This window comes from Penaeus monodon, chromosome 35 (genome assembly GCF_015228065.2).
Source record: "Penaeus monodon isolate SGIC_2016 chromosome 35, NSTDA_Pmon_1, whole genome shotgun sequence".
Taxonomy (NCBI): domain Eukaryota; kingdom Metazoa; phylum Arthropoda; class Malacostraca; order Decapoda; family Penaeidae; genus Penaeus; species Penaeus monodon.
This window is the reverse complement of record NC_051420.1, coordinates 1,442,585-1,454,552: the sequence shown is the minus strand read 5'-3', so window position 1 is coordinate 1,454,552 and position 11,968 is coordinate 1,442,585. Positions and strand designations below refer to the sequence as shown.

At 40.6% G+C, this 11,968-nt stretch overlaps 2 protein-coding genes across 2 annotated transcripts in view; one reads left to right on the top strand and one right to left on the bottom strand.

Moving 5' to 3' along the window:
• Positions 1–5,099, top strand: part of LOC119594964 (protein bicaudal C homolog 1-like) — a gene marked incomplete at its 3' end in the record, with an annotated part of 40,730 nt that extends 35,631 nt beyond the window's left edge. Inside the window, 8 exon segments of the mRNA XM_037944091.1 lie at positions 1–67; positions 1,784–1,897; positions 2,570–2,755; positions 2,987–3,148; positions 3,703–3,867; positions 3,978–4,103; positions 4,351–4,484; positions 4,983–5,099. Of these exon segments, the coding sequence (XP_037800019.1) occupies positions 1–67; positions 1,784–1,897; positions 2,570–2,755; positions 2,987–3,148; positions 3,703–3,867; positions 3,978–4,103; positions 4,351–4,484; positions 4,983–5,099 (1,071 nt within the window).
• A 424-nt stretch (positions 5,100–5,523) lies between these two features.
• LOC119594987 (protein bicaudal C homolog 1-like) overlaps positions 5,524–11,968 on the bottom strand; it is a 7,262-nt gene continuing 817 nt past the window's right edge. Inside the window, exons 4-14 of the mRNA XM_037944120.1 lie at positions 11,005–11,128; positions 9,116–9,217; positions 8,779–8,891; positions 8,614–8,627; positions 7,923–8,107; positions 7,531–7,692; positions 6,811–6,975; positions 6,575–6,700; positions 6,186–6,319; positions 5,570–5,686; positions 5,524–5,529 (exon numbers count right to left, since the gene is read on the bottom strand). Of these exons, the coding sequence (XP_037800048.1) occupies positions 5,524–5,529; positions 5,570–5,686; positions 6,186–6,319; positions 6,575–6,700; positions 6,811–6,975; positions 7,531–7,692; positions 7,923–8,107; positions 8,614–8,627; positions 8,779–8,891; positions 9,116–9,217; positions 11,005–11,128 (1,248 nt within the window). The remainder of the gene's footprint in view (positions 5,530–5,569; positions 5,687–6,185; positions 6,320–6,574; positions 6,701–6,810; positions 6,976–7,530; positions 7,693–7,922; positions 8,108–8,613; positions 8,628–8,778; positions 8,892–9,115; positions 9,218–11,004; positions 11,129–11,968) is intronic.

Genomic DNA, 11,968 nt, shown 5'->3' with positions numbered 1-11,968 from the left:
ATCATCAAGAACAAGAGATCAGATGGTAGACGCCCTGTTATTATCAAGGGAGCAGAGAAGAATGCAGGTAAAGAACATGAGAATTTCAATCTTAAGTGTATTTGCATACTGCTTGTATAAACACACCCCCACACAAGCAACACCTCCCCCCCCACATACACATACACACCCTCCACCCTGTTAAGTAATATTGTTCAGTTCTGAATTGTTTTACTTTGTAATATCTTGTACAAGGAGTATGCAAGGTGTTGATGTGTATATATATTGATTTTGGTAATGATTCTCTGATGTTTTAGAGATGCATTGTATATTTTATTTTGGAGGTGGTGGTTCAGACACACATGTTTGTCAACTAGTTTTTGGAGAAAACAATAAACCAGTGTAAAGGATGACAAGTTTCTATTAACCTTATGACATACACCCCCCACACACACACCCTCCCCCCCACACACACCCTCCCCCCCCACACACACCCTCCCCCCACACACACCCTCCCCCCACACACACCCTCCCCCCACACACACCTTCCCCCCCACACACACCCTCCCTCCCCACACACACCCTCCCTCCCCCACACACACCCTCCCTCCCCCACACACACACCCTCCCTCCCCCACACACACACCCTCCCTCCCCCCCCTCCTCTCCCCCCCACACACACCCTCCTCCCCCCCTCCTCTCCCCCCCACACACACCCTCCTCCTCCCCTCCTCTCCCCCCCACACACACCATCCTCCCCCCCCCTCCTCTCCCCCACACACACACACACCCTCCTCCCCCCACATACATACACGCACGCACACACACACACACACACACACACACACACACACACACACACACACACACACACACACACACACACACACACACACACACACACACACACACACACACTAATATACACCCCCATATATACACCCTCCCCCACCCCCACCCCCACATACACCCCCTCCCCCCCCCCAACCCCAATACACCCCCTCCCCCCCATATATACACACACCCCCCCCCCCACATATATACACCCCCCTCCCCCCCATATATATATACACACACCCCTCCCCCCCATATATAAATACACACCCCTCCCCCCCATATATATACACACCCTCCCCCCACCCCCACATATATACACACCCTCCCCCCCACCCCCACATACACAGACACTCTCCCCCAAATGAGGAATCGGGTGTTGAGTTTGTTAGTTCGCATTTTGTAAAAGGAAGGGCATTTTCTTGCAGGTAGAGAGAAAGTGAAAGATCAGTGATATATTAATGTTATGTCTGCATTCATTCTTGCTATTCTCGGTTCCCATGGACCCCAAAAGGATGGCCAGTTTTAGGAGGGCATATTTTTTGCTCTTTCATCCTTTTGATACTTATTGTGGTGTAAAGCAGTCTAAATTCGATATTTCCAAATTGATAATGTTTACTTTATAGAAGTGACCATTTTTAGGTTTGTTCAACATGCATGCTTACCTGAGAACAGCACTTAACCCTTTTGTCTTATAGAGGTTTTACAAGATTTGTCTATTCTTCAGTTAACACTTTGCGAATAAGTTTGTTGTCAGTAGTTTATGAATGCTAATAGCAATAAAATATTCTTAATTCTCTCTGAAAATTAAAAACCTGGCACATATATCATGCAAAAAGGTATGCAAAAAAGGTTAAAACTTAGACTAGGAAATGTACCAAAATTAGAGCAATGCAAAAGAGGATTATTTCTTCTTTTTCTTATGGTGATCTATGATATGAAAACTTCATGTTAAGATTTGATATTTCAGGTAACATATATGAAGCGTGGCGTCTGTTGTCGCAGTTGGAAAAGGCACCGCCAAAAGCAAGAATACCCCCAAATTACCATATATCGGAAGCAGCACCACTGTATGGTCTTAGCAGTAAGTCTTTGTCATTGAATTAGCCCTTAGGAGTGCACTTGCTACAGTAGTATTCCTTAGGAGTATCAGAATGATAATGAATACTTATTAGAAGTTTTTATAAAATTGCCATATTTCTTCTACCCTGAAATTTCTATTCATACCATTTATAGGGCCAAGGAACCAAGTTTTAGATATTAATAAAAATGAATGAAATGCAAAATAGATATTTTCAAAATAAGAGCAGCCTTTTTTTCTTTTTATAAGGATCAGCTTACTAGTAAAGTTGATTTTGTGTTCCAGAATAGAAAATAAAAAAAATGTCACAGGGATCACAGTAGTCATTATGGCTGAAGGTTTACAGCAGCATTCTTAAATTTGTCCCATATTTAGTTCTGTATCAACTGAAGTAGTAGGTATCTTAAGGGGTGAAAGATAACTGGCTATTTATCTTATTTATTTATGAACTGAACTGATTTGATGTAATTGCATTTTTTGACACTGTATAGCCTGTTCTAATCTGTACCTTGTACCAGTTATGTAATTGGCACAAGTTATCTTTCTCCTTTGCACTTTTAGGATCATAAATGTTTGCATTTAGGGATTCAGATGCACACTCAGTGTAACTATATAATGTTTAACTTCAAAACCTTTTTTTTTTTTTAAATGATGAAGCACATTGTACCCCTTCAGCAGATCTGAACCTGAGCTGCTGGCTAGGTGGCGGCAGTGGAGGGTCGTCCCCCCTGCCCTCCCCCACCGCCACGCCCGGCCCCCAGGGGGTACCCAACCCTATCTGGAACCAGGCCCCGGCCACGAACAGCTCTTTGCCTCCGCACTTGGCTAGATCTCAGTACAATACCTTTATGGTAGATCCAAGTAAGTATTGAATGGAAAATATGTTTTTTATATCTGTGCATTAACATGTATTTCACACACACTTTCTGCTTCTCCATCTCCACTACAATTTTATGCTTTGACTCTCAGTTGAAGATAAAACGTCAGATACACAAACTTTATTGTCATACATCTGCTCAAAGTCCTCGGATCAGGCTACCCAAAAATTTTCCTGAATTTTACATACCATATATATTTATCAATTTCCAACAGGCAATTATTATGCTGCCAACTTGCTGCTTCGCACTGGTGGAATTAATGGGTGTAACAACAACTGTATCTTGCCAAACTCATCTCAAGGTGTTGGTGCCAAAACTGCATTGAATATCAATGCAGTTAGCAATGGAATCAGTGGGTTAAAAATAGCTTGCAATGGTAAGTTGTTGTTTTTTTTATGTGGTGATATGTAGGTATAACGGGAACTTGCCTATAGTACCTTCTATAGACTCTAGTTAAGAGAAAAGATTGAATGAGAATCATATATATAAAATTAATTCTTATTAAATCTCTCTCTCTCTCTCTCTCTCTCCTCTCTCTCTCTCAATAAGTATTATTTTGATATTTTGCACAACTTTATAATTAAACTTCAACTTTGGGTTTTCACCTTGGCCATCTTTTCAATTAAAAAAAAGTGGGCCCTGTTTGAGACCTTTTATTTGAGATAGGGGAGCCCCAGTTTAGGTCCCTGGCTTTAAATCAGGGGTAAAAAATAATTAATGCAGATGTGAGAGAAATAGTGTGTGGCTCTGTTTGAGGGTAGACCCCCATAATGTCATTGGCATAGGGGTCACAAAAGGTCATAATCTGCCCCAGTATATATGTGAAGTGAATGTATTAAAAATTAGTTAGAATAAACCTTGGTCCCATCATTTTGTATATGATTGCATTTTGTATTTAAAGGAAACCAGACTAACACATCGTTTTTACAGATGCTTCATGTGGAACAAGCAGCAACAGTGGGAGTTCATTGTCATCACCGACTCCTTCCCCGCGTAACCCATCACCAGAGCAGATGGTTTCCTGCCACATGGGCACCCCGTCGCAGCAGACCAATTGTAACGAAGCAGAGCAATCTTCTTCCAGTGATATAAATGGTAATTTCCTTGATATATGAGAGGAATAAAGTTTGAGATCTTGTAATGTCAAATAGTATTGCCTTAAACAAGTTAAAAGATGATTTTAGTATAATTTGCTCTTGTTCTAGCTATTTCTGCATTACTGACTGACTTTGATCGCCGTGCTCCAGGATGTGAGAAAAAACAAATTGAAATGGCAGCACAGAAATTGACCTTATCAGATTACAGCTCAAAGAAAGTGCAGGCTGCTAAAGGTATATTGCTCATGATGAATCAGTTATGCCAATAATTTAATTGAATGAGTATTGATATTGAAAACTTGTAATTGATATTTTTAGAGGTATGGTCTGTCTGGTCTTACAAACTACAGCTATACAATGACTAAAAATTGATTCTGTAAGTTAAAGGACTGTAAAAATAATTTTTCTTTGAGTAACTGTTTAAGTTAGTTTGTGGAAGTGGTGATGTTCAAGAATATCTTGCTTATTCTAACTTTTGTAGCAATGAAGGAACAAGTCAGCTCAAACCCCCGCACTCCAACCTCCAATTGGTCAGGTTATGGCTTTAGTAAGAGTCTCCCAGGCTACATCATACGGCAGAAGATGCAAGAAAGCCGTCAGATGAAAGCAGCTCATGTAAGACTTACTGGTTGTACTGAACGTGAAGTGTTTTGATATGCAGATGAAAGGGACTGAGTTCATATACATTGTTTTTTAACATGAAAGTGGTTTCAAAGTATGCATATTTTTATATGTATTTTGTTTATGTACAGATAAATGTATTGGCATATTCAAGTATGCAGACAATTGTTTAATTAAACATTTATCCTGAAAGGACCTGAACTCCCCAAGCACTCATGGAAAACTAATGAGGCTGAGGCCTGTCATTATTGTATTATACATGTAGAGAGATGTATAAACATACATATAGGTTTAGATACGGTTATAAAAGTCTGTAGATCTGTAAATTTCTCCCATCAGTCTATTCACTTTACCAATAATGCCTCTTTTTCTTCTTCTCGGCTTTTATAATCCAAAATGTTTTGGACAAGAGCAGTCTCCTTAATCATCTTTCTTATTAACAGATGGTGTATTGTTTTATTATCAGTAATGATGCATATTTATAATACTCAGAAGGGAACCTCTAATGATGACTGGGAATCTTGGCATCAGCAGCAAGACGTTTCAACAACTGAAATGCCGCCACCTCAAAATCTTCAAAATATTCATTATCCAAGTAGAATGACAAAGGTATGCTGTTGTATGTTTTGTCATGACTGTGATATCCAAGACTTAAGAATAAAGGGGTGTGTGTGTGTGTGTACGTGCACACGCATATATATATATATATATATATATATATATATATATATATATATATATATATATATATATATAGAAAATATATATATATATAGAATACTATATATATATATTATATATAGAAATATATATATATATATATAGAATATATATATATATATAGAATATATATATTATATAGATATATATATATATTCTATATATAATATATTTCTATATATTATTATATATTCTATATATATATATATTCTATATATATATATATATATATATATATATATATATATATATATATATATATATATATTATATATGCGTGTGCACGTACACACACACACACACCCCTTTATTCTTAAGTCTTGGATATCACAGTCATGACAAAACATACAACAGCATACCTTTGTCATTCTACTTGGATAATGAATATTTTGAAGATTTTGAGGTGGCGGCATTTCAGTTGTTGAAACGTCTTGCTGCTGATGCCAAGATTCCCAGTCATCATTAGAGGTTCCCTTCTGAGTATTATAAATATGCATCATTACTGATAATAAAACAATACACCATCTGTTAATAAGAAAGATGATTAAGGAGACTGCTCTTGTCCAAAACATTTTGGATTATAAAAGCCGAGAAGAAGAAAAAGAGGCATTATTGGTAAAGTGAATAGACTGATGGGAGAAATTTACAGATCTACAGACTTTTATAACCGTATCTAAACCTATATGTATGTTTATACATCTCTCTACATGTATAATACAATAATGACAGGCCTCAGCCTCATTAGTTTTCCAATGAGTGCTTGGGGAGTTCAGGTCCTTTCAGGATAAATGTTTAATTAAACAATTGTCTGCATACTTGAATATGCCAATACATTTATCTGTACATAAACAAAATACATATAAAAATATGCATACTTTGAAACCACTTTCATGTTAAAAAACAATGTATATGAACTCAGTCCCTTTCATCTGCATATCAAAACACTTCACGTTCAGTACAACCAGTATGTCTTACATGAGCTGCTTTCATCTGACGGCTTTCTTGCATCTTCTGCCGTATGATGTAGCCTGGGAGACTCTTACTAAAGCCATAACCTGACCAATTGGAGGTTGGAGTGCGGGGGTTTGAGCTGACTTGTTCCTTCATTGCTACAAAAGTTAGAATAAGCAAGATATTCTTGAACATCACCACTTCCACAAACTAACTTAAACAGTTACTCAAAGAAAAATTATTTTTACAGTCCTTTAACTTACAGAATCAATTTTTAGTCATTGTATAGCTGTAGTTTGTAAGACCAGACAGACCATACCTCTAAAAATATCAATTACAAGTTTTATAAACACCAATATCAATACTCATTCAATTAAATTATTGGCATAACTGATTCATCATGAACAATATACCTTTAGCAGCCTGCACTTTCTTTGAGCTGTAATCTGATAAGGTCAATTTCTGTGCTGCCATTTCAATTTGTTTTTTCTCACATCCTGGAGCACGGCGATCAAAGTCAGTCAGTAATGCAGAAATAGCTAGAACAAGAGCAAATTATACTAAAATCATCTTTTAACTTGTTTAAGGCAATACTATTTGACATTACAAGATCTCAAACTTTATTCCTCTCATATATCAAGGAAATTACCATTTATATCACTGGAAGAAGATTGCTCTGCTTCGTTACAATTGGTCTGCTGCGACGGGGTGCCCATGTGGCAGGAAACCATCTGCTCTGGTGATGGGTTACGCGGGGAAGGAGTCGGTGATGACAATGAACTCCCACTGTTGCTGCTTGTTCCACATGAAGCATCTGTAAAAACGATGTGTTAGTCTGGTTTCCTTTAAATACAAAATGCAATCATATACAAAATGATGGGACCAAGGTTTATTCCAACTAATTTTTAATACATTCACTTCACATATATACTGGGGCAGATTATGACCTTTTGTGACCCCTATGCCAATGACATTATGGGGGTCTACCCTCAAACAGAGCCACACACTATTTCTCTCACATCTGCATTAATTATTTTTTACCCCTGATTTAAAGCCAGGGACCTAAACTGGGGCTCCCCTATCTCAAATAAAAGGTCTCAAACAGGGCCCACTTTTTTTTAATTGAAAAAGATGGCCAAGGTGAAAACCCAAAGTTGAAGTTTAATTATAAAGTTGTGCAAAATATCAAAATAATACTTATTGAGAGAGAGAGAGGAGAGAGAGAGAGAGAGAGAGAGATTTAATAAGAATTAATTTTATATATATGATTCTCATTCAATCTTTTCTCTTAACTAGAGTCTATAGAAGGTACTATAGGCAAGTTCCCTGTATACCTACATATCACCACATAAAAAAAACAACAACTTACCATTGCAAGCTATTTTTAACCCACTGATTCCATTGCTAACTGCATTGATATTCAATGCAGTTTTGGCACCAACACCTTGAGATGAGTTTGGCAAGATACAGTTGTTGTTACACCCATTAATTCCACCAGTGCGAAGCAGCAAGTTGGCAGCATAATAATTGCCTGTTGGAAATTGATAAATATATATGGTATGTAAAATTCAGGAAAATTTTTGGGTAGCCTGATCCGAGGACTTTGAGCAGATGTATGACAATAAAGTTTGTGTATCTGACGTTTTATCTTCAACTGAGAGTCAAAGCATAAAATTGTAGTGGAGATGGAGAAGCAGAAAGTGTGTGTGAAATACATGTTAATGCACAGATATAAAAACATATTTTCCATTCAATACTTACTTGGATCTACCATAAAGGGATTGTACTGAGATCTAGCCAAGTGCGGAGGCAAAGAGCTGTTTCGTGGCCGGGGCCTGGTTCCAGATAGGGTTGGGTACCCCCTGGGGGGCCCGGGGGTGGCTGTGGGGGAGGCAGGGGGGACGACCCTCCACTGCCGCCACCTAGCCAGCAGCTCAGGTTCAGATCTGCTGAAGGGGTACAATGTGCTTCATCATTTAAAAAAAAAAAAAGGTTTTGAAGTTAAACATTATATAGTTACACTGAGTGTGCATCTGAATCCCTAAATGCAAACATTTATGATCCTAAAAGTGCAAAGGAGAAAGATAACTTGTGCCAATTACATAACTGGTACAAGTACAGATTAGAACAGGCTATACAGTGTCAAAAATGCAATTACATCAAATCAGTTCAGTTCATAAATAAATAAGATAAATAGCCAGTTATCTTTCACCCCTTAAGATACCTACTACTTCAGTTGATACAGAACTAAATATGGGACAATTTAAAAATGCTGCTGTAAACCTTCAGCCATAATGACTACTGTGATCCCTGTGACATTTTTTTTATTTTCTATTCTGGAACACAAAATCAACTTTACTAGTAAGCTGATCCTTATAAAAAGAAAAAAAGGCTGCTCTTATTTTGAAAATATCTATTTTGCATTTCATTCATTTTTATTAATATCTAAAACTTGGTTCCTTGGCCCTATAAATGGTATGAATAGAAATTTCAGGGTAGAAGAAATATGGCAATTTTATAAAAACTTCTAATAAGTATTCATTATCATTCTGATACTCCTAAGGAATACTACTGTAGCAGTGCACTCCTAAGGGCTAATTCAATGACAAAGACTTACTGCTAAACCATACAGTGGTGCTGCTTCCGATATATGGTAATTTGGGGGTATTCTTGCTTTTTGGCGGTGCCTTTTCCAACTGCGACAACAGACGCCCGCTTCATATATGTTACCTGAAATATCAAATCTTAACATGAAGTTTTCATATCATAGATCACCATAAGAAAAAGAAGAAATAATCCCCTTTTGCATTGCTCTAATTTTGGTACATTTCCTAGTCTAAGTTTTAACCTTTTTTGCATACCTTTTTGCATGATATATGTGCCAGGTTTTTAATTTTCAAGAGAATTAAGAATATTTTATTGCTATTAGCATTCATAAACTACTGACAACAAACTTATTCGCAAAGTGTTAACTGAAGAATAGACAAATCTTGTAAAACCTCTATAAGACAAAGGGTTAAGTGCTGTTCTCAGGTAAGCATGCATGTTGAACAAACCTAAAAATGGTCACTTCTATAAAGTAAACATTATCAATTTGGAAATATCGAATTAGACTGCTTTACACCACAATAAGTATCAAAAGGTGAAGAGCAAAAATATGCCCTCCTAAACTGGCCATCCTTTTGGGGTCCATGGGGAAACCCAGAATAGCAAGAATGAATGCAGACATAACATTAATATATCACTGATCTTCACTTTCTCTCTACCCGCAAGAAATGCCCTTCCTTTTACAAAATGCGAACTAACAAACTCAACACCCGGATTCCTCATTTGGGGGGAGTGTTTTGTGAAAATGTGGGGGGGGGGGGGGGGTGTGTATATATGGGGGGGGGGGGGGGGGTTATATATTTTGGGGGGGAGGGGTGTTTTTTTTAAATATTTTGGGGGGAGGGTGGGGTGTATTTTAATATGGGGGGGGGGGGGGTGTAAAATATTGGGGGGGAGGGTGGGGTATAAAATAGGGGGGGGAGGGGTGTGTATTTTGTGGGGGGGGGGTGTGGAAATTTTATGTGGGGGGGAGGGGGGTGTGCATATTTGGGGGGGAGGGTGTGTGTTTTTTTGGGGGGGGGGTTTTGTGAAATATTTTGGGGGGGGGGGTTTTTGGGTTGTAATATGGGGGGGGGAGGGTGTTTTATATATGGGGGGGGGAGGGTGTGTTATAAAATGGGGGGGGGGTGAATTTGGGGGTTTGGGGGGGGGGGGGTGTATGTGGGGGGGGGGGGGGGGGGGGTTATATAGGGGGGGTGTATATTATTGTGTGTGTGTGTTTTGTGTGTGTTGTGTGTTTTTTTTTGTGTGTGGTGTGTGTGTGTGGGGTGTAGGTGGGGGGGGAGGAGGGTGGGGTGTGTGTGTAGGGTGGGGGGGGAAAGGAGGGTGGTGGGGTGGGTATGTGGGGGGGGAGGGGGGAGGGTGGGTGTGGGGTGGGTGTGTGTGGTTGTGTGGGGTGTGTGTGTGTGTGTGGTGTGTGTTTTGTGTGTGTGGGGGGTGGGGTGTGCGTGCGTTTTATGTATGTGGGGGGAGAGGGTGTGTTTTGTGGGGGGGGGAAAAGGGGGGGGGGGGAGGGGGGTTTGGGGTGGGGGGAGAGGGGGGGTTGGGGGAGGGGGGTGTGTGTGGGGGGGGGAGGGTGTGTGTGTGGGGGGGGGGGGTGTGTTGTGGGGGAGGGAGGGTTTTGGGGTGTGGGGGGGGGAGGGTGGGGTGTGGGGGAGGGAGGGGTGTTTGTGGGGAGGGAGGGTGTGTTGGGGGAGGGGTGGTGGGGTTGTTTGGGGGGGAGGGGGGGTGGGGGGGGAGGGAGGGTGTGTGGGGGGGGAAGGTGTGTGTGGGGGGAGGGGGTTTGGGGTGGGGGGGGGGAGGGGGTGTGTGGGGGGTGTAGGGTCATAAGGTTAATAAAAACTTGTCACCCTTTTACACTGGTTTTTTGTTTTCCCCCAAAAAAAACATTTTGAAAAACATTGTGTCTGAACCCCCACCCCCAAAAATAAAATATACAATGCATCTCTAAAACATCAAAATTTTTTCCCAAAAAATCAATATTAAACACATAAACCCCTTGCACTCCTTGTAAAGATTTTAAAAAATTAAAAAAATTTTCGAATTTGAACAATATTTTTTAACAGGGGGGGGGTTGTGTATTTTGTATTTTGGGGGGGGGGGTTTTTGGGCGGGGTGTGGGGGTGTGTTTAACAACAGTATGCAAACATTTAAAGTTTGAAATTCTCATTTTTTTTTTACCTCTTTTTCTCTGCTCCCTTGTTTAATAACGGGGGGGGGGGGGGGTTTTTTCTACCATCTGATCTCTTGTTCTTGATGATAATATGCACATCAAGCGTCTGCATAATTTGTGCGACTTCACTCGAGTCCACAAAGTGATCTGGCATTAGATCAAACATAAGAACCAGTGGAAGAGAACCCTGGAAAAAAAGAAAAAAAGCACAGGAAGAAAGTTAAATGGAAATACACTGGTTGTTTCTATGATTATCTGATGTGAATGGAAAAGATTGTACTGAGGGCGGGAGGGGGAGTAAGAGTGTATAGGTAAAAGAAAGGAGACAAAAGAGGATAGGGGGGTAGGGTGGGTTGAGGTAAGGTGGAGTGGAATAAAATAGGGTAGGGCAGAGTGGGGTAAGGTAGGGGACAGTGAGAGGAGATGGGGAAGAGGGAGAAGGAGAGAGAAGGAAGGAGAGAGAGAGAGAGAGAGAAGAGAGAGAGGAGATGGGGAAGAGGGAGAAAAGGGTAGGGGGAAGAGAGAGAGAAGGGGGGAGAGAGGAGATGGGGAAAGGGAGGAAAGGGGAAGAAGGAAGGAGAGAGAGAGAAGAGAGAGAGAGGGGAGGGAAAGGGGGGAAGGGGGGAAAGGATAAAAGGAAGAGAGAGAGAGGAGAGAGAGAGGAGAGAGAAAAGAGAGGAGAGGAGATGGGGAAAAGGGGAAGGGGAAAAGAAGGGGGAAGGGGAAAAGAGAGGAATGGGGAAAAGGGAAAGGAAAAAGAGAGGAGATGGGGAAAGGGAGAAGGGGGAAGAGGAGATGGGGGAAAAGGGAGGAAAAAGAGAGAGGAGATGGGAAGAGGAGGGAGAGAGAGAGGGGAGAGGAGATGGGGAAGAGGGAGAAGGAGAGGAAGGGGATGGGGAGAGGAGAGAGGAGAGTGGGGAAAGGAGAAGGAGAGAGAGAGGAGATGGGGAAGAGGGAGGGGAGAGTGAAGGAGAGGGAGATGGAAGAGGAGAAGAGAGAGAGATGGGGAGATAGAGGGAGAGGAGAG